Genomic DNA, 26,509 nt, shown 5'->3' with positions numbered 1-26,509 from the left:
AGCTGCGACTCCCTGACACAACATGGGACGCAAGGCAGGTGGGCAAAAGGGAGACTGGAGACATGCATCCGCCTTACGTGTGGGCAGCCTGGGAAAGGAGCTGCAGCCCAGGGTGGCTTAGGGAGCAGCAGGTGTCTGGAGTTGACCACAAGCCAGGACAGGGTTGTTAAAGCAACAGAAACTGGCTCCTTCACAGTCTGGGGCCAACAATCCCCAGTGAAAGGGTCTATATGACCTGACCTTCCTTCCTCTAGGGCCCCTGAGGTTATTTCTGATTTCCTCATTAACTGCAACTCCTAGAGTCTCAGCTGGTTTCTTCTTCTTGTTATTGTTGTTCTTCTTCTTCTTTTCCTCCTCCTCCTCCTCCTCTTCCTCCTCTTCCTCCCCCTCCCTTCCCCCCTCTCTCTCTGACTATCACCAGCTGTAGGGCCACCTGGATCACCCAGGATAGCACTGTGCTCACATCCCAACCCATGTGCAAAGACTCTTTCCATATACACATGTGAACAGGTCTTTTGGGAGCCACTATTTAGCCATGATGGCTATAAAATTTGAGTCATGGTGCCCATGGCTTGGCCATGTCTACCTTGGAGGACAGGTGGCTAGGGATCATTCTCAGAAGGCCTTGGCAGATCCTGAATCCTTAATGTATGACTCCCCTGCCCTCCCTGACAGGCCCTCTCTTCCTAGTCTACCTCCTAAACAAGGGATACCTTCTCCTCCTTCCCCAAGGACAGACCGCAGCTTGGCGCTGCCCCTCCAGAACCACGCCTTATGGCTCTGCCCTAGCCTGCTCCCCAGAGAGCATAGAGGTGACCCCCGTCCCCAAGGTTGCTTCTCACCTACTCAAACTTGTTGGTTTATTTGGGTGCCAGGGGCCTGGTGGCAAAGAGAGCTGTGGAGTCACTCGCTCTGGGACAGGCTTAGTGGCAACTAGTAGAAAGGCAACCCAGGAGGGGGTAGCCTAGGAAGAGAAGACCTGTCAGGGAGGGCACCTGAGACAGACATTAAAGATGAACAGAGTGTCTGGCTAGGGAACCATCCTTGCTTCTGCCAACTGCAAGGTTTCTTGGGATCATACCCAGTCCCAGAACGGTAGGATCCTCTAATGCTAATAAGACATTTGTCAGTGTCAGACAGCAGAGGGATGACAGGCTATCCCCTAGGCTAGGTCAGATCATCTTGGTGGCTGTCTCTCAGGTACTGTGCCTGTCTTGTCCTGTTCCTCCTTCTGTGGCATCACCTCAGAGTCCCCAGGGAGTACATCTCAGGCCTGTTCCCCATTTTTGGCATCATTTCTGGCCCTAGCAACCCTCCACTCACAATCATGGCCACTGGAGACAGGTTATAGCCCCCTTTGCCTGTATTTGGCAGACATGGTTTGAAACAAATAGCCGTGTGTGATTCTGACACATGAAAGCGAAATCTAACCTTGTGGGTTCTCATAGAGACATGGAATCCTGGGGAAAGGCAGTGGACAGGGACACCGAGGGACTGGAGAGCTGCTTGCTGGCCCAGGCTGGGCCACTAGAGCAGTGTTTGCTGGACACTTGGGAATGACACCAACAGGCCCTATGTTACAAGTCTGGAAGGGGCGGTGGGGCCTAGAAGGTTCTGGTTTCTCTCCAGACCAGAATAGGAAGGTTTCACTGCGCAGTAGCTGTGGTGGGATGGCCAGCAGTTCCGGGAGTGTTATCCAGATGGTGACTGTGGGAGAGGCAGGAGCCCTTGCTGAGGTGGGGCAGCAGGATCAGGGCTGGGATGAGGACCCTTGGCTTTGTGGAGCCCAGTGCCTATCTAGCGCTTTGTTCATGGCATCCCAGACTGGAGTGCTTTGTTCACGGGTAGCAGGGGCAGTGATGCTGGCATCCTAGACAGGAGGCACATCGTGCAAAGCCTTTGACTCAGTAGAGGTGGAGTGACATTCAAGAGATCAGGCCTCCAGAGAGACCTTGCATTCAGTGGCTGGTACTGAGTCAGGCCCCTCTGGCCGCCTGTCACTACTTTTCCAGGACTGTAGTCATGTCTCTGCTGGCTCTGCAGGTTCTTCTGGCCTGGATTTGAGTGGACTACTCTCCCTCTGTAGTCATATAGTGACATCAGCATACAGACTGAGTCCGGGCCCCATCAGCTTGAGACCTGTTGTCACACAAGGCCCAGGCTGGCCACAGTGGCTCTCCTGAGAGCTGCCCTACAGGTCGCTGAAAGGGACACATCTAAGTGCTCACAAAGTGCTCCAGCTCATGGGGCCTCACCACCTGGGGCTTTCACCTTAGCTCCATTTCGAAGAAGAGACATGGGCTGCCATGAGTGCTTGTGGCCTGATGGGGGCAATGGCAGAAATAGCCTGGCTTATGTATTGGTGTCGGTCTGTGCAGCTGTTCCTGGGGCAGGGTGGGGCTGGCTGCTTACCCCAGGCCTCCATCCGCCACGTGCCAGCCCTTCTTCCTCTTGAGGAACAAAAGGCCTTCTTGGGTAGAGTGGGCACCAAGCTGGGAGCCAGAGAGCAGGACCAGCTGCTAGGTAATTCAGACACTGCCAGCTGTCAGCGGCCACCATCTGCGTCCTCTGGGGCTGATTTGCAGCAAGCTGTTCTGTACAGAAGAGAGAGGAGAGGCACAGTGTCCTCTGACCTCTAAGATAGGCCACGTGACCTCTTGGAGGCTGCCACACAGGAGAAATTAGGTTCCTAGGTGGAAACCTCACTCTTTGGAGGTGCCGGTGACAGTGTGTGACTGACTGCAATTCTTCAGAACACTTGTGACGGAGCCCAACGCCCTGGCTTTTCCCTCTGTACAGGAGATCGAGTATCAACTCCCTCCTGAGGTAGCCCTGTGCACCTGCAGTGTGCCTCAGTTGGGCCTTGGGGGCCCCCCTTCCTGGGGACTGGAAGGAAACCCCACTCCAGGGGACCCCCCCAAGGCCTAAAGCACGTATAAGAAAGCAGAGGCCGGTGGTGGAATGGGAGCCATGAAGGAGCGGCCTCCTCTGGGCCTGCAGAGAGGGTTCTGCCGGTTGGTGAAGGTGCTGTGAGGGATACCCAGTGACAAGCTGATGTCCCAAGCTGTACTCCATTTAGGAAGATGCTAGTCCCTGCTGGGACAAGCCTGAGACATTTGGAAGAGCCTGTATATCTAGAGGTCATTGTCATAGTGATTTCAAGGACACTCTGCTAGAGCAAAAGCTGGTACATCCTAAGAGTTTCTGGGTCCTTGTGTCACCCGTTGCCATGTAGTGAACACCCTGAGTGCAGTGCCTGTCCTAGGGCTGATAGTTCTGGGTCAGAGTTCTGGGCAGGGCTCATTGCTGTCCCACTAGGCACAGACTGGGTCACTCGAACCGTGAAAGCCAAGACGATGACAGGGTCTGTAGTTGGTAGGGAGGCCGCAGTTCCTCTTCTAGCTCTTCTAGCAGCAGAGTTGGGCTTTTCTACGTGGTGGGTGGTTCCAAGAGGGTGGCATAAGTGGGTGGTGCCAGCCTCCCTCAGTGACCTCATCCCAGAACTGGAAGAGTAGAGTGTCACCTCTGTCACTTTATACTGTTCAGAGGAGGCTCAGGCTAGCTACACAGTTGGTGAAAGAAGGGGACCTAGCCTCATGGACAAGCAGTCACACGGACAGGGAACCTGGGCGCTACCTTTTCGTGGAACACGCACGCCTACAAGCAACAAAGAGAAGGTCCCTATAGGTGTCTCTTACCTAAGGGTTGCTCCTCTGGCAGCAGGTTCTGGGAGGTCACTGGAGCCACTATCACACGGTGATTGGTCTGGGGTCTGGTGCAGCAGACAGGTAAAGGGGTGTGAGGCAGAGCAACCGTTACAAGGCCTATATCAGAGGTGAAAGCACCTCAGGGTGGACATCTGGCTTCCTGGGATGGGGTTAAGGGTCAGAGTTTGGAACTAATGAAAGGTGAAATTGCAGTGTGTCTCAATCTGTGGGTCAGGTAAGAAAACAAAGATATTTACATTGCAAGTCATAACAGTAGCAGTAATAACAAAATGATTTCATGATCGGAGACCATCATGACGCGAGGAACTGTATTAAAGGGTCACACTGTTAGGAAGGTTGAGAACCACCGTGATATCTTCTTATTTATTTATTTTATGTATGATTGCTTTATCTGCATGTACATCATCAAGCCAGAGGAGGACATCAGATCCCAGTATAGATGGTTGTGAGCCACCATGTGGTTGCTGGGGATTGAACTCAGGACTTCTGGAAGAGCAGACAGTACTCTTAACCTCTGAGAAGTCTCTCCTGGCCCCTGTGATATCATCTTAAAGGTCACTGCTGCATGCTAAGGGGTATGGCTAGACACTGCCCATGTAGAGGCACACCAGGTGGGGCGGGCATCTCTAAAGAGCCCTAGGTGGAAGGGGCAAGGTAGGGGATAGAAATGTATCCTGGGGCAGCCTTATCCCTGGACACTGAGGGCTCAGGTTGATGGGCCCTTGAAGATGTGTCGTGTGTCCTTCAGAGCTGTGGATAGGGTGTCTTGCAGGGATGCCATATGCGCATTTGGGGCCCCGGTTGGTAGCTGCTAGGTTCCTGGGCCTTGTCTGACTGATCGCATCTCCTGGGGGGAGCATGAAACTCGGCAGACACCGCCGTGGTGGAATGCAGGGCCGGCTCCACTCCCTTCGGTAATGTGGTTTTTTATAGTCGGGGGACTGATTGTCCTGCGGCTTCTGCCAGCTGCCTGTAAGCTCAGGATTAGAGGCCTGGCCTTGCATGAGAGCTGGGGCCAGACTGACTGAGCCCTACAGTGGGTGGAGTGGTAGATGGGGACAGGGCGCAAGCACGGGATGCTTTGTGGGGACTGGCCAGCAGATGATGACCAGCGTACTTCGCTTAACCAAGGCCCAGCACAGTTCTTGGCTTGTAGCGCTCTTCCACCAGGGCCTTGCTGAGCCGATGAGCCTCTGGAGGTAACCTCAGGGGTGGGCAGCAGGGTCCACAGCACCCTGGTGTAGAGTGCTGGGCAGTGTCCCTGGGGTGGCCTCTGCCCTGGGTTTGAGACCATCTCTTGCCTGGAATCACAGGCACTCCTGCCCGCCTGGATTCCGTTTGCTTATCTCTACAACAGGAATGGTATTGCTGTACCTCGTGGTTTAGGACATGATGAGACTTCAGCAGTCACAGGTGCTCACATCCCCTGTGGGCACTGGGGCGGCCATGCAGGGGCACAGCATCCTGCATGTCTTGGGACTGGAATCCACAGTCTCGTGTTCGGCAAAGATGGAGTGTAACCTGGAGGCGGAACATTTAACGAGGGGACTTCTCAGCTCTAACCCCTTTCCCCAGCCATACAGACCTGTCCCTGCCTTCTGTCCCCGGGGCGTCCTCCTGCAGGGACCCTGCCTGCCTTTCTTTGGGCAATGGCAGAGGCCTGGAGCAGAGAGAGATTCTTGTGTGGTGACACACCAAGTGTCCAGCCCCCACGGCCTTGGCTCAGCAGGTGGGTGCAGCCAGCCTGGCTGTGCTTCTCATTCACTCAGCCAGGGAAGGGATTTCATTCACCCTTGGTGGAGGCACGGCCCAGCAGGAGGGCCGGCCTGGTGCCTGATGGCAGACAGCCTAGGGGTGCTCTCCTGCTGACTCACTGCTCTGGGCTTCTCTGGGCACAGGAGCTCTGAGTACCTGTGTGGTTCCTCTGCCCTAGTGGCCCTGGGCAGATTCCATGCCATTCCTTCCGTCTGCTGAGTGAGTGGGCAGGAGGGGCAGAGGCAGCCCTGGGACACGTGCTACCTCAGGGGTCCATCTTTACCTTTTGACCTTCAGGAAGGGGAGCGGTCACTCAGTGAAGGGGAACACTGCACGGCTCAGAGTGACAGCTGATCGTGTGTGGGGTGGGCACACAATGGGACAAGCGTCCACAGGTGACTTGGCACATCTCTGGGTGAGGGTCTGAGGCAGTGATGGCCATCCTGAGGTGACAGACTGAGCTCCTGGAGACCCAGGGAGACTTCCGAGAAGTGCCTCCCTTGTCCTTAGCACAGGCTTGGGGGAGAGCCTCAGGAAGCCCTGAGGGAGCCTGGAGGGCAGAACGTGGCCTGGCCTGCGTGTCTCCCCATAGGAGGTGCTTGCAGTGGGCTGGTGAACAACACTCTTTTAGGGGAGTAGCCTGTGGTTCTCCTCTTCCTTAGGGGGGCTGATGGCAACCACCAAGGCAAAAGGAGCAGAAGACGAGGCGCAGGGCTTGGAAGGCTATAAGCGTGATGGAGATCGAACACTCTGGAAACCACTTCAGGAGCTTGCGCAACTTTTCTCAGGGGGTGGGGGCTTCCTGGATAGGTCACATAATCAGTTGGAACCAGGCACTTTAAGGATGCTTGGTTTGCATTCGGCAGCACAATCCTATCATATGAACAGGACCACAGTACCTAATTATCCTATAGGCGCAGGGAGGGGAGAGCCAGCACGGAGCTTAGCTGTGCCAAGGGCCGTCTATCAAATGCAGTTAGGGGTGGCTATGTCTAAAGACGCTCTCCAGATGGAGTCAGCCCCCCACCCCCGGGTGAGGGTCTGAGTCAGTGATGGCCCTACTGAGGTGACAACCTGAGGTGGATGGCGGCCCTGCTGGGGAGAGGGAGTCCTACGCTGAGCTCAGAATGGCTGTCCAGACAGGGAGGATTGCAAGCTCAAACAGCAGGGTTCTTCTGATAGTAGGGTCTCAGACAGCGCAGGCAGGACCAGGATGCCTTCGTGAGCATGTGGTGTGGGTCCACTGTGCTCAGGCGCTGTCTGGGAAGGACACTCAGCTGGCATTTTGGCACGACCTTCCATTGCTACAGAGACAGCAGTCAACTCAGCACCCTGGGGACAGATTGCTGTGGGTGAAGAAAAAGATTGCTGCTTTGGCCCAGTTCCAGGCAGGCTCGGGTGGTTCAGACCTGGTGCCCAAAGCATGCCTGGTTCTGTGTGTGAAGCCCTGACGGGCTCCCTGAGCAGTAGAAGACAGACCAAGGGCCTGGGGCTCTGGACGTGTGGCATCGTGAAGTTGTATTTGGTCACTTAGATTTGGGCTGGAGATTGCATGGGTTTCTTGCATTCCTCCCCCCCCCCCAACCTACTGGGGCCCCCAGGCCTTCCCTGTGTGTCTCTCCAACTCCTGCTGGGGCTGGTTGACCACCCTCCTTCCCTGTGTTTCTCTGTCCTTCTTCTGCAGGGGCTGGAGTCTTCTTCTTGTCCTCAGCTGAGGGAGAGCAGATCAGCTTCCTGTTTGACTGCATTGTTCGAGGCATCTCCCCGACCAAAGGCCCATTCGGGCTCCGGCCAGTTCTCCCAGGTGTGTGTGGGAGTGTGGCGGGGAAGGGACGCTTGCTGGTGCAGGGACTGGTAACCTGCCTCGTCAGCCTAGCGAGATAGCCTGCCCTTTCCCATCTACAACTAAGATCCTGGAGTCCACTGGCCTGCGACCATAGCACTGTAGCCACTGTGCAGCCTGGGGTTCCTGAGGGGGGGGGGGGCGGCATGTCGCAGGCCTGGCTCTCCTGTAGTTGCCCCTCCTCCACAGTCATGGACGCTGGAGCCCTAGGGCCTGCAGCCTTCTGGTTGAACTGGGTGAGCCACAGCTGCAGGGTCTGGGCAGTTAGCAGCTCAAGACCCTGGAGATGGAGCAGAGAGCTTGGTCCTAGGTCACTGACTGGCACGTGGCAGTTGATCTGTCTCTGCAGCTAGGGCTCAGGTCCAGGGTTTCTGAGCCTGGCGTTTGGGCTAGAAGCCGCCACTCTGTGAGGTTATCTGGCTATGTGTAGGGGTTCCAAGGTGCATGTGGTGTAGGCTCTATAGAGCGTGCCTCTTCTCCTACTCCTGAACCACCAAGGGCAGCTTGGCCAGGTGTGCTGTTGGAGCTAAAGGGCTCATGGTCCTGGCACTGAGGAACCCATAGCAGAATGGGCTTTCCCAGATTCTGGCGGGTCCCGAGTTGGGTGAATGGTTTCCAGTGAGGATAGTGTCTGGATGTGGCCACACATGGGACCGTGCCAGGGAAGGAGACACGGTTTTAAATGCTGATCCAGACCCATGGCCACCACCAGGCCCTTCATATCTGCTGCCCAAGCCCAGAGCAGCCAGTGAGATGGCTGCTGGAGAGAGCCTGAGGCTTTCCATGTGGTCAGAGCCTCCTGCTGCCCAGTAGTAGTCTGGGCAATGGGACAGCGCCCCCTGCTGGTGTCTTTATGCTTTGCAGATGCAGATGTATGCTAGGAATGGGGAAATGCCAGTGGGCCACCAGGGTCTCAGGGTGTGCGGGACCATGTTTTTCTCCGACAGACGTCCTCAGAGGTTCCTGGGAGGTTATTTGCCTCACAATGCTGCACCCTGGTGTGTGTGCCACTGTGGTGTTTCTGGGAGCAGGACTTGGTTTTAGGGGTACCCACTCTCCTGCTTGTTTTAAATGTTTCTGCGTAAAGGGAGTACTGGACACAGCATTGGGCAGAGGATGGCATAGGTAGCTCATTTCGAAAGTGAGTTGTGCCCCAACACAGGCAGGGAGTGGGCTGTAACCAGATGGGGCCATCGGTGATCGTCAGTGGATGGCTGGGCTGATGAGGGCACCCCAGACCTGCTCCATAGTTGGTCCTATCAGTTCAACTGGGAGTGTTCAAACAATGCAGCTGCCAAGGTCTGGGTCTGCTGGTATCCTTCCCCAGTAGACAGGGCCTTGGGTCACTACAGCTTGCCAACTGTGTGGACCATAGTGAGCATCCAGCTAGGGCAATAGTGGAGCCTTGCCAGGTGTGGTGGCGCACGCCTTTAATCCCAGCGCTTGGGAGGCAGAGGCAGGCGGATCACTGTGAATTCAAGGCCAGCCTGGTCTACAAAGCGAGTCTAGGACAGCCAAGGATATACAGAGATACCCTGTCTCGAAAAACAAAACAAAACAAACAAAAAATAATGAAGCCTTATAGGATTGACCCCGTGCAGGGAGGTGTTGTGGGAGGTCGGGGACTCTGTCCTCTGTTCATGGATGGTATAACTTTAAAGTCTCACAGCCGTGAGGGGCTTCTGGGATGCACACTTTGGAGCTGTACCCTACTCTCTAGGTTTGCTGCCATGCAGACCCACCAAGGCCTCGGTCTTTCACATGAGAACCCATAGCCTAGAGAGACAAGGCAGGAAGGGAAGGATCAAGGATTCTGGGAACTGCTGCTCTGAGGACAGCATTAGGATGCTTTAGTGGCCCCTTTCTAACTGCGGGAGGCTTGGCATTCAGAGCTGAGGAAGCCCACGGCAGCAAGGTGTCAATCACTGAAGTCTCTCTCTGGGCTCTCTGAGGCTGACTGTACTCCTGGGTGTTTCTGAAGGAAGGAGGAAGGCCACCATGAGCTGGAAAGGGGTGGCCAGAGGCTTTCCTACAGGGTAGCTTTTCTATGTGCCAATAGTTGCACAGGGAGTACGGTCAGGGCCAGAGGAGCAGGTTCCCACTGCTAACAGCCTGGAGATGCCTCTCAGCCAAATGTTGACGTTGTCGAGGGCTCTAGATAGGCAGTGTGGTTATAGGCAAGGAGCTCCGTGCATGAGCACCCCAGCAAAGACAGCAGGGAAGATTGCCCGGGGAGGACAGAGTGGCAGGGGTTTTTTTTTTTTTTGCTGTCACCTATAATGGTATGGCTCAGGGATGGCAGATGACAAGGGGCCAGGAAAAGATCCCAGCTAGCCTGCAGCTACAGAACTATGGAGGCATTTTATTCAGACCAAAGTGGGGCCCCTGAAATGTGGGTGTGGTGAGCCAGGGCTGAGTGAACCTCTCTTAGATCAGGGGAGCTGTGGGATTGAGGACATACTGTTGTCTGCCCATACCTGGTGAGGGTGGGGAAGAGGTTGTCTTAGTGGGGGTTTTCATAGGGACAGAGATGCGAGCTGGGCAATTCTGGGACATGTCCACAGGGACCAGAACATGGGCTGGGCAGATGGAGCCTTGTTCACAGAGAAAGTCCTAGCCTTCCTGTGTTTGATGCCTAGCAACTGGGCCAGTTGCTGTCAGCTTAGGTTTCCTGGACTCACCAGGGGGTCCTGGTGGTGCAGGGGTGGGGTACAGGGGTGGTCATTGTCTCACTGGTCCTTTTCTCTGCACAGACCCGAGTCCTGGGGGACCCTCAGCCTCAGAGGAGCGCGTTGCCCAGGAAGCGCTGGAAGCCTTACAGCTAGAGAAGCGCCTCAGCCTGCTTTCACACTCTGGCCGGCCAGGCAGTGGAGGTAGAGTCGGTGGTTAATTTTATCTGGGCTGCAGGGACCTCTTTCTAAGTACTGTCCTCCTACTCCACTCTGGGCCACACAGCAATCTGTCTGCATGGGCTGTCGGAGTACCCTTGTGTAGACACTCATGACCTTTGACCTGTGCGGGTAGCTGTCATCCATTTCAGTGATGCCTTCTCCCTCTTGTCCATCCATCCGTCCATCCATCCATCCATCCATCCATCCATCCTTCCGTCCATCTGTCTATCCATCCGTCCATCCATCCATCCATCCATCCATCCATCTGTCTGTCCATCCATCCATCCATCCTTCCATCCATCTGTCCGTCCATCTGTCCATCCATCCGTCCATCCATCCATCCATCCATCCATCCATCTGTCTGTCCATCCATCCATCCATCCTTCCATCCATCTGTCCGTCCATCTGTCCATCCATCCGTCCATCCATCCATCCATCCATCCATCCATCTGTCTGTCCATCCATCCATCCATCCTTCCATCCATCTGTCCGTCCATCTGTCCATCCATCCATCCATCCATCCGTCCATCCATCCATCCATCTATCCATCCATCCTTCCGTCCATCTGTCCATCCATCCGTCCATCAATCCATCCATCCATCCATCCGTCCGTCCGTCCGTCTGTCTGTCCATCCATCCATCCATCCTTCCGTCCATCTGTCCGTCCATCCATCCATCCATCCATCCATCCATCCATCCATCCATCCTTCCGTCCATCTGTCCGTCCATCCATCCATCCATCCATCCATCCATCCATCCAATCATCATTCTTCCTGCTCACTCGTCCCTTTGTCACCCATCCATTTAGCCACTCATTGCTCCCCTCCCACTCATTCTTTCTTCTCCTTCCTGTTCATTCATGTATTCTCCTTTCGTCCGTCCACACACTAGCCACGTGGCCTGGGCAAGGCCCAAGCCTTCTGCAATTTAGTTTTACTATCTAGTCTCTGAAAAACTGCTCAGGGGGTTGGGTAGCAACAGAGCTGTCTTCCCAGGAGCAGAGGCCCCTCTATAGCTACTGTCAACAGCAACATGGATGGTAGGACCTGCAAGCCCAGCCAGGAGCCGCTGCAGCCGAGGGACAGAGTCTGGCTTGGCAGAAAGGCTATGCCAGGTCTTCCTAGGCCAGAGAGGTACTGTCTGGTGTCTGTCCCCACTCCCAGGGGTACACAGAAGGACAGTGCCACCCCCCACCCCATTGCAGTTCCTCCCTCTAGAAGTGTTTCTCAAGCCTGCAAAAAGCTTTTCTTATCTACTTGGAAGGTTTGCCTCTGGTGTTTTGCTCAGGAAGCCCTGCAAGCTAGGCCAGGCAAGCTGAGAGGAAAAACAAAGATGATATGCTTTTTTTTCTATGCACACAGAGACAGGCAAGGAAGAGTTCTGGCAGGATGGGAGGGTGATGGACGGATTTGATCCCACGTGTGTTCTCTTCATGGGACTATGAGCCTAGATGCCAGAGGCAGTGATGGGGTCAGAGGAAAGGGCAGGTTGGATGGGGCAGTCTTGTGTGTGAGCATACATGGGATGCTGAAAGAGGGTGGGTTGCCCAAGGCCTTGGCTGGGCTAGAGTGTGGCTGGGATGGTCATCACAGTAGTTGGACTAGGAGGGGAGGAGGAAACTCAGGAGCTGGGTCACAGATCCACAGCATGAAGGGTCTGTAAGCAGGTACCTGCCTCCGGGGGATGGGGGGTGGGGGGGCGACTGTAGAGAAGGAAGTGCGTGCAGATGGAAAGACTCAGGCTGTGACTAAGGAGGAAGGGTAGAGGCTCTAAAAAGGCTGGCATTGAACATGGGCCAGGGGATGGACGAGGACGTGGCTGCCCTGCAGACCCTGGCCTACGGCTCCAGCTTCCAGGGGTAGGGGCTTGGGAGACGTGGACTGTCATAGCATGCTGACTAGAGATCACCCCTCACCTGCTTGGACCCCACAGCAGCTTCAGTTTCTGCTTTGTCTCAGGGGATGACCGAAGTGTATCCAGTTCCTCTTCTGAGGCCAGCCACTCAGACATCAGCGCCAGCAGCCGGCTCACTGCATGGCCGGAGCAGTCCTTGTCTTCAGCCAGCACGTCACAAGAAGGGCCAGGGCTGGTGGCTGCCCAGGGCCCAGGAGAAGCCATGCTGGGAGCCTCAAGGCCACCCCTCAAGCCACTGCGGCCTCGGCAGTTACAGGAGGTTGGCCGCCAGAGCTCCTCTGACAGTGGCATTGCCACTGGCAGCCACTCTTCCTATTCTGGCAGCTTCTCATCCTATGCTGGCAGCAGCCTGGACGTGTGGCGGGCTGGAGAGGAATTCGGTTCTCTACTCAGCCTGCCCCCTGGAGCCAGCGCACCTGAGCCCAGACTGTGTGCCTGCCCAGCTGGGGCGGCCGAGTACCAGGTGCCCACTTCATTGCGACACCACTATGACACACCTCGAAGCCTGCGCCAGGCCCCCAGAGACCCAAGCCCAGCCTCTCAGGGCAGCTCTGATCACAGTTCAGCCACAGACTTGGGTGGTCAGGCGCCCACAGGGTCCTCCTCCACTTGGCTGGGAGCCCAACGACGGGGACAGGCAACCGAAGGCCCAGGCAGTGAGGCTGCGCTGCCCAGTCCATCCCCTGGCGAGTCCTGGGAAGCAGGCAGCCCCCATGCAGGGCCGCCTCCAGCTTTCTTTTTGTCATGTTCAGTCTGTGGCGGACTCAAGGTAAAGCCCCCTCCCTGAGATAGCAGGCTGGCTGTTGCTGCCAGGGGCTGGATACGGGGGTCCCCTCCAGACAGGAGAGGAGAGGCCCTAGCTTCTTTGCAGAAGGGGTGCTCCGTGCTGTTTTTGAGGAGCCACCTGACTTGTAGCAAGGGCCTGGGGGCGGGGAGGGGCGGGAGTAGGGTGACAACCACAGGGCTGTCCTCCCCTAGATGGGTGCTATGGCTGCCAGTGATGGAGGCTCGTCAGGCTGGGGTCAGGAGAGCCCGGATCCAGCTTCTCCAGCTGTCTTCTCATTCTGTGGAGCAGGGCCCAAGGATGTGATGCCGCCCGTGGGTTTCTGCTGTGCTTTACACTGCGGGGCAGGAGAACTCCATGGCTGGGGCCAGTTCTCAGTGACAACAAGGCTTGGCCTGGTCCACTAGCCTCTTCCTGGATAACGGACCTTCTGTCATTCTTGGTCATTTGTGCACTATACAGACAGACACATTTGCTACCGCAAATCAGATCTACCACCTCTGCTCTAGACTCCCTAGCTCTGAGAGGAGGCAGCTCTGTGTATGCAGCCCATAGACTGGGCATGGTCCACGTGTGATCTGTTTTAGATACCACCCTGCAGCACCCACAGGTGGGAGCCGGTGTCCCATCCCACAGGGAGGAAACTGACGCTCAGGAGGCTCCATGATTTGCGGGGTCTGTGCCATTGACCCCTTCTGCACTTCAGATCGGCCTGCTCCTGGGCTCCTGGGCTCCTGGGCTCCTGGGCCCCCGGAGGGCTCTGAGAAGTGGGCTGTCTGATAAGAGTGTACTTCACCCCCCAGAGGCTGACTTTGCCCTGGTTCCCGAGATCAGTTTTCTGGAGGGTCTCTTGCAGAACCTCCCGTAGTGTTCCTCTGAGCCTCCTTGCTGGGACCAGGAAGCTGGTGGCCAGGACCAGGTGGGAGAAATAAGAGATCCACTGGCATTTGGAGGGCTCTGGCCCTGCCCACAGGTCACCTTGGCTCTGTGCTCAGGAGTGTCCTACCCTAGGCTGTGTGCTCCCTTGCATGGAGCAGAGGTGCTCCACTCCCCTGTATCAAGAGAGTCGGTGTGGCTGTGCCCACCACTTTTGAGTCCCTCCATTGGCACCTATGGTTCCGATCTGGCAGGCCAACTCACCTGTAAATGCCTTGATCTGTACCTGCACTGCGGCCAATCATGTTGCTCTATTGCGTTTTAAAAATCTGTTTGTAATACATTCTCAGAGATGGAAATAAAGTTATCTTTTTCTTACTGCCTTGCTTTGTTCCATTTGGCCCACCTCCCCGCCAGGCCTGGGACTGAGGAAACTCCAGGGGCCTGACCCTCAGCCTGAGGTCGGGGTGTGTGGTTGTGGCTTTTGATAGCCTTGGGGCCGGGGACAATGTGTGTGTGTGTGTGTGTGTGTGTGTGTGTGTGTGTGTGTGTGTGTGTGTGTTGGGGCATGTAGCATATAGTGTGTGTATTATGTGTGGCTTATGGAAACCACACTGAGGTCGGCAGTGGTCTCTCAAACTCAGGCCTGGGGCTACCCTGTGAAGTGTTGTGTGCTTCACCTCCCCATGCAGGGCTTGCTCTGAGCTCAACCCCTAATCCAACCCAACTCATTTCATTTCCCCTGTGCAGAGAGCTCCAGGGAGCAGGCCCCTCTCTTCCTGCCTGTGTCCATCCTTTCTGGCAGCCCTGCTGGAAATTGGGAGCCTGGCTCCCCCAAGCTGCTGTGTAGCGAAGAGCAGGGTTTGGGGCTTGGCCATGTTCACTACCCAAGTGACTGGGTGGCCCCGCAAGTCACTGTACCTCTGTGAGCCTCAGTTTCCTCCTCTGTTGATGGGTAACCGTCCTCACCTCATGGGCTGGCCTGAGGGGTCTGGTGGAACTCTTAAGTAAGCATCCAGCAAGATGTGTGTCCGCTAGAGGGAGCTGGGTATCCCTTCCTGCAAAAGGACTGAGATTGCAGATCCTAGGCCAGGGAGCCAGCAAGATGGCCAGCCAGAGGGCCAAGCATTTGTTCTCTATATTTAGCTTCTGTGCTCCCATGGGTCTTCCCTGCAGGAGGAAGAAGGGTGTCCAGGCTTGCTAAGTCTGGAGCTGTGCTGTCTATGTAGCTTGGATGCTCACCTGCTACCCGAGGAACGCTGACCTGGGCCCTGGACGTGGGTGGGTGGGAGTTGGCCCGTTGGCAAGAAGTCCTCACCTCAGGAAGAAAGGAGATGGAGGAAGTCAAGTGGAAAGTCTCCAGGGGAAGGCCATCCCTGTCCAGTCTATCCCTCAAGACACTCTAAGCCCTAGCAATATGCAAAGGCATCAGTGGTTAGGGGCGCATGTGAAACCCAGGGTCACCAGCCAGGACTTCTCTCCATGAAATGGGGGTAGCTGATAGGGTGAGGGCTTCCCCTCAGGTTAGGGCCCTGCAGATGTGTAGATGCTGGTCTCAGACTCCCCTCCTCACACACAGCTACTGGAGGGCCTAAGCCGATCATGTGCTTTTCCTGTCCCATTGTGATCCACTCATGCCTAGGGTCTAATGTTGATCCTGTATCTACAGGATCAATCTGTATCCACAGATGTCCTTTGTAGGAGCTGTTGAGGATTTGTCCTCTTGCCTAGTGACAAAGTACACCCTCTGAGGCTTGCATGTGGTTGGCTCTAGGGTGTCCACCTCATCCCAGGGGCTCTCTTACACCTCAAGTGCCCAAGGCTTCACAGGACTGTTCTAAGTGGTGATGATGCAATTATATCTGCGTGGTCTGCCAAGGGCCATATTCCTGTCTGTACCAGAGTGAGGAAGGTCTGTGCATGAGGGAGCAAATGTGCCCAGGTGTGGCCTTCATTTTCCCCCATTTGCCCATGCAGCTACTCTAAGCTGTTTTCTCACATGTACCATCTACTCCCTAGTCAGACTCTGCCTGAAGCATAGGCCCAGGACTCATTCCTGGGTGGGGTGACTGTTTACCTCAGTGTGCTCCTAGGAGGACTATCTAAGGCATGGGGCAGCATTGCCAGGGCCAGAGAGTAAACACTGTCCCTGTGGTCACCATGGACCATGTAGCCATGTTGTTCAGCAGTCAGGTGCCACTCAGGTGAGGGGCAGCAGGGACATAGCTGAACCATAAGCCTGGGGACCCTTGTTTATAAACTTCCTCTGAACACCACCGGCCTCAGCTGTCTCCTGGACTGTCATGTCAAACCATTGCTTGGGTGGTCAGGGCTATGGGGTCCAGAAGATAAAGCTGTGGCCCTCCGGGATATAGGTGGTCCAGATCCTTAGACCTATGTCATTTCTTGGGGCTCAGGGGGCAGGGCAAAGGGTGAGTGGGATGTACACACTGATCCCTCTTGTCTTTGGTCTAGGTCATGGCTACTTCACCCCCTGGACTCGCTGTGACACATCCAGGTAGGCACCTGGCTTTGCCCCTCCCCCACCCCTGCCTTAATCAATGCAGGCATGAAGAATTTAGAGTTAAGGGAATATTCATGTTGGATGGGAAAGGCTGTGGGCTGTGGAGTAACAGTAGCATCTGGGGAGCCTGGAATAGGTGAGCAAGGTGAGGCAGTGATCTAAGGACAGATTGATGGCTCTTGGGGCATGACTGGGTGATCTGTCTAGGAGTAGACAGTAGACAGCTGTGACATGGTCTGTAGCTTAGGAGTCCGCTTTGAGAGGTTGGCCCCAAGGCCTAAATGGGGACCAGATAGTGAATGTACAAGGAAACCATGAATCAAGGGGTTCCAGCTCTTCCAGACAAGTCTGTGGAAGGGGTGGGAATGTCAGAGCGCTCAACACAGAGGGGAGAGTCCTTGGAAGAAGCCTGGCTGTCAGTAGATGAAGGGTGGAGGCCGCTGGCCCTGACCAGGGTGACACTGGTGGGCTGGGAGAGGCTGTTAGTCTTGGGTGAATGGCTCTGGGCCAAGTGGCTGGAGGCCAGGGGTACCTCTGGCCTTGTCTCCTCGTGAGTGCGTGCCACAGATTCCTGGGTGTCTTTTTTCAGAACCTTTGGAAGGTTAAGCCCTGTAGGTAAGATAGAGTCCAATCAGAACCAAGGAAGCAATATGGTAGAAAGCAGTGGGAGGGCCACAGGCAGGCAGAGCCAACACGTTGACCAACAGGAGAGCCCCGATCCCATCTGTTCCTGGGGTTTTCTGTCTGGGATGCTCAGCCTTGGTGCTGGGTCCATGTGGGGCCTGTGGTCCAGGGTCCTCCCAGACATCATGGAGTAGCAGGGGTGGCTCTCGCTGTTTAGGTATCTCCCTCTGATACCACCTCACTAAGGATGCCAGAAAAAAAAACATACAAAGTATTTACTTTGATATAGGGGATACCCTGCCCTTCGACCAAAGGGGTAGAGATGGAGAAGACACCACTTGAGGACAGGGCCCTCTCCCTCTGTGAGCAAGACATCATGGAGTAGCAGGGGTGGCTCTCGCTGTTTAGGTATCTCCCTCTGATACCACCTCACTAAGGATGCCAGAAAAAAAAACATACAAAGTATTTACTTTGATATAGGGGATACCCTGCCCTTCGACCAAAGGGGTAGAGGTGGAGAAGACACCACTTGAGGACAGGGCCCTCTCCCTCTGTGAGCAAGGCTGGGGTCACATGGGAGGTAGGACCGTGACTCTGATGAGGGACATGTGAGTTTGCTCTGGACCAGACTGGGAACAGGTATGAGCCTGGCTATAGGCAGGTGGTGGTCAGCCTGCAGCTGTGGGAAGGGAAAAAGTCAGGCAATAATATCCTTGGCCAAATGATGCTGGCCAAAGCTAAAACTGAATAAAGATAACAAGAAGGACATGGGGTATTGGGAACCCACCCCTTCCTGGTCCTGTGCCCTTGGGAAGACAGTGAGTTTAGCTAGAGAGGAGGCATCTCATGGAGTCTGGACAGCATCCCTCTGGCCTGTGGATGTCAGTGGGGTTCGAACCTTCCATCTATCTCCCTGAGTTTAGGCTTTAGTTTTCTCTTGTTTCTCCCTGTTTCTCTTCAACTTACCTGTCCAGATCATCTTGGAAAAAAATGGATCCAGTCATAAACAAAGTGCCCAGACTCAGGGAGCCTGTTCAGGCACACTGAGGCATGGAGCCTAACCCCAGCTTCCCGCTCCTTGGCCTTCAAAGGCTCCATGCTGAGGTCTGGCCCCTCCAGTCTCACTCTTAAGGTGAGGCCCCAGCCCTGACTCACCTACCCTCATCACCTCTCCTCCTCCCCTTAGCCACGCTCCTTCTCCAGCCTGCCCACCCAGTCCTGGCGAGGCCTTCTGTGGGTGCTTCCTTGCTGCCTGGACAGGCAGTGCAGGCTGGCACTAGCTTTCCCTCCACCCTGCTGTTTGAGCCTTCTCAGGGAAGTTTTCTTCTGAGGTGATGGATTCTCTGGGCTACAAATGTACCAGATTCCCAGAAATCCTTTGCCTCAGGTCAGAGAGTTTCTGGGGATTGAAAATGCTGAGCCTGCCATTGTTTGCCAATAGCTGCGACAGGACGTTCTATCAGCAAGCAATGCCAGCTCCCCGATCTGAGGCCAGCGAATGTACGTCCCACTTGGCCGTGTACAGCAGCTAAGTCCGTCGCCTGCACAGTACAAGGAGCTTAAAGGCCTCCAAGGGCATGCACTGTGTAGTAGAGGGTCTGCCCTGGGGTCCCCAAGGCTGGGGGGATGGGTACAGAACCGTTTGCTTACTTCAGTGAATAATCAGAAGAGGGTGCACCCCACAACCCTGGGGTCTCATTTGGCAGTCCTGGCTAATGGTTGTGTAACTTGGGGACTTGGGGCCTGCCTCTCTCTTGCCACCTTCCATGGTGGAGGCAGGGAGTGAGAGGAGGAAGATAAGTCTTGACTTAAACTTTCAGATGGAGCTGTGTCAGGAATGTGGCTGGCTGGCCAGGGTCTCTGCGGCCCATCTTTGTGGATATGGGGGTGCAGAAACAAGCTTACCTGTGGGGATCTCAATGCCCCAAACCTGAGCCCTAGCCCTGAACTGGATTCTGTGGGCTTGGCATGTGCTATGGGGACAGGGACTTCACCAGCCTGTCTGTGTCCAGGCTGCTGGCCCCTGGACAGAAGATGAAGGGATGGCTATCCTTGTCTATCACTGAAACGGTGCTCTGTGCCCTATTCTATATGGTTGTCCCCATTCCATAGGGACAGAATTATGAGAGTACCTCCAGAGAAAGGTCTGGCCTTTGCCAACTTGTGGGCAGGGTCCCTGGGCCTGAAGGGAAGGGGCTGGGGCCCACCCAAACAGTTCACTTAGCAGCGAGTCTACCAAGAGCCCCACCAGCTGGGCATGGAGGGTCCCCGGCTCCTTGGGCTTTGCAACAGTCCCCCATCAAATGCTCGGATATGGAACACGGGTGAGGGGTGGATTCTTAGAAGAGAATTCAAACTGCTGAGGTATCCTGGAAGAAGGGGGTTCCGACCTCGCTGGGGACACAGGTGGGGATGTTGGCTGTGCTCCACAGAGGGGGCCTGGTGCGGATTACCCAGGCTATTGGGAATTACTCCACCAACAGCCTACAGTGGGATGGAGAAGAGCATCAGGGATGTCCTGGCCCTAGAGAGGCAGGAGAGGGGGCACTGCACTAAAGAGGGTACCTGGCAGGGTATGAGATGAGGTTTGAAGGGACAGAGAACAGGCCTTGTGGGGTCCATAGGGGTGTGTGCCTAGACCAGAAAGGGGGTGTGCGAGTCCTGGGATCCTAGCCCCGGTCAGAATGGAATGAGAGAACTAGGGAAGGTCTCCAAGGTGAGGTGGGAAGAGGGCACTGGGTCATGAAGGCCGGGGAAGCTCTTTGCTGGGTGGCCTTTGGGGGACCTGCCAGCTATATCTCAGGGATTCATAGACCCTCTCTCCATAGGATCTCCAGGGCCCACGGCTGCTGACAGCTCAGGGCCGGAACGACCACGCAGTGAGACGCCCACGTATGTGAACATCCCCACCAGCCCCACCTCCAGACTGCAGCTGCACTACATGGGTCTGGAGTTCCCAGGGGCCAGCGGGAGCGTGAGAGGTGGGTACCCACCCGGGGGCCGCACAGGGGAGGTTGTGATCTTAGCTTTGGGCCTGAGCTCCAGGCACATCAACCCGGGCTAGCCTGCAAGTGACCTTTCCAAACACCGAGGACCCTCAGCTCCTGTCCCCAGAGCAACTCGTTCAGGACCCTGATAGGATTATTGACAGGTGGGAGTGCAGATGTATGAGGATGCCCTATCACCTGAGGGACCCGCAGAGAAAGAGGGACCTGCAGGCCAGGCCAAGCCAGGGGCAGCTGGGCTGGGGACTAGTCCTGTGCCGAGGGCTGTTCCTGCCTGGTTTACTCACTGTGGGCTGCTTTCAGGGGCCAGCACCTCCCGCTATGCACAGATCGACATCACGGCCACGGAGACGGCTCACCGTGTGGGGGTCCAGCATGCGCAGACTCGGGAGGAACGGTTGTTAGAGCTGGAGCTGCGGAAGAAAGGGCCCTGAGGCTGCAGCTCCGCCTGAGGCTGGCTGGGCACCTGGCCAGCTGGATTGTCTGGCTTAAAACAAGCAGGCCGTTCCCTTTTGTGGCTAATGGTCCTGGGGGTTAGGGCCCCTGCCCCGGCTGTGCATTCTGGTACTTCGTGACTTGGCCTCTGGCTATACTGGGAACTGTTGTTGGTCTTTGTGCGTTGGAATGAGTGGTCGACGGCTCTGGGCCCATACCATATCAGTTCATCCCAATGTGTGAAAGCCATCTGGCAGCCTCCTCTCTGCCATCAAGGCCTCTTGCCTCACTGGTGCCCAAGATTGACTCTCCTTTTGGCCTGAACAAGTTCTCCTAGGCCATGGGGCCACCAAGGGACCCATCTTCGGCTGTTGGTAGCTTCGGTGCCTGCCACAACGGCACAGCTACAGGTGCCTAGTGGAACCTGGAAAGTCTCCAGGCCGGGAACGCAAGCTGCACTACCCAACCCAGCTGAGGTGATCGTAATGACAACTTGTGCTACCAGAGCACTCTGCACTGGTTCTGTACTGCAGAGGGACCCGTGACCGGCAACTGCTGTACGGCTGACTGGCTCTGCTGCTCTGACATTGCAGCGTCCTCCTGCCTGCCTCCTCCTTCCCCAGTGTCTCCCCCAGCCCCCCCACTCCCCCCCCCCCCCGCAGCCTCCTCCTGCAGTGTCTCTCCTGAGCCAGGCCCTCCCTGTACGTTGGTGTGAAGGCCATGGTGGGGACAAGACTGTTGCCATTTGTCATCTGGTTGAGACTTACTCCAGCGAGTTGGGTAAATTCTTTTAAATCTCTACTGTTATATATTTTTTTTAACAATTCATATTATTTTCCAAAGCTGTGAGGACTTTCACATGCAATTTCTGCCCTGGACTGGGCTGGACAGGAAGAACATTTTGTTACTGGGCCAGGGATTCGGGGATGGCGTGTATGGTGGTGCCAGGTTGTCATTTACAGATGTCCCTGTCATTTGGTATTTCCAGGACTGAGTTTCTGGGGTGGTAGGTGTCCTGCCCTGCCTCAGCCCTGTGGGGAGAAGCTTTGGCAGGGCCTCCTCCCAGGATCCATTTGCTGACTGTCACGTCCTTCTCTTTTCCCTTTTGTTTTTCTGCTTCCAAGGAGGAGTTCACTAGGGGTCCAGTAGTCGATGGTTGGCTGTGGGGAGGTAGGGGGAATTGGGGGGCTGGGGGAAAGAGTCAGAAGCAGCCTGTTCCTTCACGGGGCCCTTAGTGTTGGCAGGTAGCTCACACCACCTGTGGTTGTCCACTGGCTAACTCAAGGACACCAATGCCTGCCGATGCAGCTCCTCATACGTGACTGTCTTAGAGGAGTTAAAAGTTTAGAAACCGAGTGTGGTGGGCCCGTCAGCGATGGCAGCCTGTGGGAAGATGAAACAAGCTGAAACCACACGATTTCCAGGAATCTGAGGCCAGTCGGAGTGATCTGGTATGTTTCAGAACAGCCAGGACTCTTACAGAACAGACATGAAAACAGAGTTCAGATGCTCAGAACTCACAAAAATGCAGGCAGATGTGGCAGGCCTCCTATCACCCCAGCATTTGGGAGGCTTCCTTAAGGGGAAGCTGGCTGGCTAGCTAGATACTGCAAAAATTGGTGAATCCCAGGTTCAGAGACCTCAAGTTGAGTACAATTAAGAAAAAACACCCAGTATTAATTTTAGACCTCCTCATATATGCACATACATGTGATCGTGCATAATTGCCCACACACATATAAACACACACATGCATACACACACCACATATGCCAACATTTTAATTCCATACAAATGGCATTCTAAGTAGGCATTGCCCATCTCCTCTCAATACACCGACAAGCCATTCTGCCACCCTGCCCATCTGCCATCAATCATTGTGAGGAGCCATGCTGCCACTGGGACTCAGTGTAGCTGGTAACACACTGCGCGTGTTGGGCATTACTGATGGCTGTGGAGTCTCAGGTGGCTTGTCCTGCTGCCAGATGCTGCCTCCTAGTGGGCGGTACACTTCCTGCCAGGCAGAGCAGGTGCACACCTAGGGTTTGTCAGAATTTTATTCTTCATGAGTTGTAAAAGCTGAGCATCTGGGGACTGGATAGATGTGTCTTCTGCCATCAGAGCATGTGCTTGTGGTGGCCTATTTCCATTTTCCTAATGATCAGAGGAGCAGCAGATTCTCACGCACCCCAACAGCCCCATGGCCTCAAAATGGCCCCTCCGCTGCCCTGCTTGTGTTGTTTGTTTGCTGTTGTTTGCCTGTTTTTTGTTTTGTTTTGTTTTGTTTTGTTTTGTTTTGAGACAGACTTTCTCTTTGTAGCCTTGGCTGTTCTGGACTTACTTTGTAGACCAGGCTGATTTTGAACTCATAGCGATCCACCTGCCTCTGCCTCCCTGGGTGCTGGGATGACAGGTGTGCCTGGTTTACATCAGGCTGTTTATTTAGACATCACAGATACTTGCTAATGTTTGCCATTAGAGATGCCTGGTTTGTTTTTTGTTTTGCTCAGGCCAGCCTCGAATTCACTGTGCAGCTAAGGATGACCTGAACGTCTGATTTTCCTGCCTCTGTCTCCCAAGTACCAGGATTACAGGCTTGCACCACCACACTTAGTTTATGCGGCGAGGGACCAAACCAGGGTTTTGTGTGTGCTAAGCAAGCACACCACCTGCGCAGCCATATGCCCAGCACCTAGATCTAGGACAGCAACCCTGTCCAGTCTCTGATTTCAACTGTCTTAAGATTTCTTGTATTTATGCTACTATATGAGCATGTCCATTTCGTGGACACCTGCCGGTCCAGCTTCTGCACAACTATTCTCCATGTGGACCATGAGGATGCTCTGTGCCTCCTGCGTGTGCATAGTCTGCGCTTGCTGCATGCAGCCCTGGGTAGGCCTGCCCTTGTGCCTACCCAATGTGACTGAGAAATCCAGGGCAGCAACACCGGGCGTCACTGCGTTTCCTTCCTTGCTACACTTCCGTTCTCCTTGGAATGCAGTTTCCTGCGACTCACCATTCACACATGGTCAACACCCCTTGACTCCTGTAATCTCATCTCAGAATCCCAGCACAGGCTGCATCATCCCTTTTCGTTGTTAGCGAGTCACTTCTCGAAGTTTCTGAACCAGCCCAGTCAAGGGCTTATTGTTAGGTGCTGTTGGTATCTCAAAGCCTTCACACACCTCTCCTGGGCTGCATCCCATGCCTTCTTTCTTGACTTAAGCCTTCATCTTCAGGAGTACCAGCAACCGAAGAGATGGTGTGTAACTGATGCGTTGGCACCCGTCTCTAGAGATTCGTTTGCAGTGGCTCAGCACAGTGCTGAGATTCACACATCTTGTCAGCAAGTCTCTCATTTAAATACTGTCCCAGCACACAAACACACCGTGTGTTATGCTGCTAACGTTCCTGCTCAGTCAGGTTGCTTACAACTGGGGCAGCTATGAGTAAACTGGCTATGACGTGCTTGTCTTAGGACATGCATACATGCTAGTGTCAGCTCAGGTTGTATGGTGGGGGTGTTCAAATGTAAGGAGGCGTCACCTTCTACGCATCAGAGTGCGTGCCTGAAGACTCTGTGCTCAGCCATCTCAGGGGAGGGGCATATAGTAGCATTTCCCTGAAAGAATCTGCATTTCTCCCACTACCTCCACATGTTGGACACCATTCTGATGTGCTACAGATACGGCCCTTTTGGATATAAGGTCGCCTGTGCCCCGGATAACCTTGAACTTCTGGTTCTCCCACCTCCACTTCCCCAGTGCTGAGATTACAGTCATGTGCCCCCCACGCCCAGTTCATGAGGAGCTGGGGACTGACTGCAGGGCTCTGCGTGCCAAGCAGGTACTGTACCAACAGAGCCCAGCCCTTCATTTTCTGCTGACTTTCTTAGTGGCAGCTTTGCTGAGTAGATCTCCAGTTCTGATGAAGCCCAACAAACTCTTGAGTAAACTGTCTGGCTTGATTTTCCTGAGCTGTCTTCTATGTTTTTTGTTGTTGTTGTTGTTTTGTTTTTTGAGGCAGGTTTTCTGTGTAGGCTGTCCGAGAACTCTCTGGCCTTGAACTCACAGAGATCTGCCTGCCTTTGCTTTAGAGTGCTGGGATTAAAGGCATGCGCCATCACCACCCAACAATGTTCTAGTGTTTTTTTGTTTTTTGTTTTTTTTGTTTTTTAATTTATTTATACAGCATTTGGCCAGAAGAGGGCACCAGATCTCATTATAGATGGCTGTGAGCCACCATGTGGTTGCTGGGAATTGAACTCAGGACATTTGGAAGAGCAGTCAGTGCTCTTAACCTCTGAGCCACCTCTCCAGCCCTGCATTCTAGTTCTCATCAGTGTGATTTGCACACTCAGCCTATGACTCATTTTGCATTGTGTATGATTCAAGGTGACTTTAATCTCCTCTGCCCCCACAAGTGGCTTTAGCTGCTTTTACTATGGAGATACTTTTTCTCAACCCAGATGTCCCTCTTGAATCTAAGGTGCCACTCAGATGCTCCCTGTGCCTGTGTCATAAGAGGGCATCCAGCATCAATTCCATCTACCCACCTACGTGCTGGCTCCTTTCTTCCATCACTCCTATGAGCTCTTGCTCTCAGGCCTGGTTGGCTGGCTTGTGTTTTCAACTGTGAAACCCTGGGCTCGTGGGACCTTACCTTTGGTTTGGAAAATTAGGACACAGGCCATTTTCCAAGAAAGAAGGCCTTAAAAGATATTTTACTTGTTGTGTGATCACACTGCCATAGTACACATGTGGTCGGAGGACAACTCGCATGAACCTGTTCACTTCCTTCACTATATGGTCCCTGGGGACTGAACTAAGGTCACCAGGCTTGAGCAGATAACCTGCCAGCCGGAGGACTTTCACTCACTTTTTGCTAGGTAGCAGAGCACTACTAGCCAGAACCTCATCTAGGTTTGTGGCTTGAGGTCCCCTTGCCATGTGATGTTATAGTCACCTAGGGAGCAGTTTGTAGAGTCTGAGCCTACACGTTCAGAGTGGCCTCTTGATTCCATACATAGAGGTCAGCTCCAAGGGGCAGGCAGCTCCTGCACTGGCCATGCCTGCTCTCTGACTCAGCTGTGGGATCTATCTCACACCGAGATGGGTCACCGGGCTGTGTGCTGTTACGAACATCTTTTACTCCAACACGCCCATTTCTAAGCAGGAGAATGCAGCCCCAGCCTTTGGCTCTAGAGACAGAGACAAACTCCAGTAAAAGCTCATCTGCTTCTCTTGCATCTAATAGCCAGGCATTGCCCCCTGCAGTTAACTCTGAATCTGGTGTCTGGGGCCCAGTGTCATCCCAGTCTCCCGGGCTGTGCGTGGCACAGGGGCCCTTTGTAGGTCCCCAGGCATAGGCCTTGGGCTGAACCAGAAAGGCAGAGCCAAGACCCTAGCTATAAGCACTTATCTGAGCCTCAGACACTGCTGAGGGCCCTGGGCACATATTTTTACTAGTGCTGGGAGGGACACATCCCAGCTGGCCAGGATGGTGGCAGACACAGCATGGGTGAGGGAACCACAGTGCCTGCTGTTCCTCACTGTTGCGGCTGCCCTTAACCCATAGGCCTCTTGCATGCTGCCCTGGCAGTGTTGCCCATGTATGAGTGTCTATGTGTGTTCACTTGTATATGCCTATACACGTCAGTGTGTGCACACAAGTATCTTCTCCCATCATGCTCCACTTTTGCTCACCCTGGCTGTCCTTTCTCTGCCTCTCAAGCACAGGGACTACAGGCAGGTCAGCACCCTCGAAAGCATTTACCTGGCCCCGTAGATCTGAATGCTAGACTTCAAGCTTGCAGGGCAAGCATTTTACTCACTGAACCATCTTTCCAGCTTTGATATCCTTATAAACATGGTTAACTGTGTACTCCTGTTAGGCCGACTTCAACTTCTGAGCTGAGATCCAACAGCAAACCCAATGGCCTGATCTTCCAGGATCAGCTGCAGGGGTCAGAGGTCCTTTTGGCAACTCTGTGTGAGGGATCAGGTACTGAGTCTAGACATGGAAGCCAGTCAGGGTCTTGAGAGGCAGAAATGCATCCCTTCCGCCGCCGCCTCCCCCCCCCCGCCCCCCCCCCCCGCAAGATCTGCAGGCTTTCACCTCTGCCGTCTTT

General features: G+C 54.6%; 1 protein-coding gene and 1 long non-coding RNA gene across 2 annotated transcripts in view; one reads left to right on the top strand and one right to left on the bottom strand.

Moving 5' to 3' along the window:
• DOK7 (docking protein 7) overlaps nt 1–21,178 on the top strand; it is a 34,930-nt gene extending 13,752 nt beyond the window's left edge. Inside the window, exons 5-10 of the mRNA XM_084797300.1 lie at nt 7,168–7,287; nt 10,080–10,199; nt 12,176–12,900; nt 16,267–16,309; nt 19,768–19,920; nt 20,248–21,178. Coding sequence (XP_084653426.1) covers nt 7,168–7,287; nt 10,080–10,199; nt 12,176–12,900; nt 16,267–16,309; nt 19,768–19,920; nt 20,248–20,378 — 1,292 coding nt within the window. The 3' untranslated portion in view covers nt 20,379–21,178. The remainder of the gene's footprint in view (nt 1–7,167; nt 7,288–10,079; nt 10,200–12,175; nt 12,901–16,266; nt 16,310–19,767; nt 19,921–20,247) is intronic.
• Nucleotides 16,635–20,325, bottom strand: LOC311606200. The gene is made up of 2 exons (XR_014782259.1): nt 20,232–20,325; nt 16,635–16,924 (listed from the first exon to the last, which is right to left on the bottom strand). It is a non-coding gene; the product is annotated as an uncharacterized lncRNA (long non-coding RNA).
• Nucleotides 21,179–26,509: the final 5,331 nt, after the last annotated feature.

Source organism: Acomys minous (assembly GCF_964271855.1).
Source record: "Acomys minous genome assembly, chromosome: 10".
In the NCBI taxonomy this organism is placed as follows: Eukaryota; Metazoa; Chordata; class Mammalia; order Rodentia; family Muridae; genus Acomys; species Acomys minous.
The sequence above is the reverse complement of the archived record's forward strand: the minus strand, read 5'-3'. Positions and strand labels throughout refer to the sequence as shown.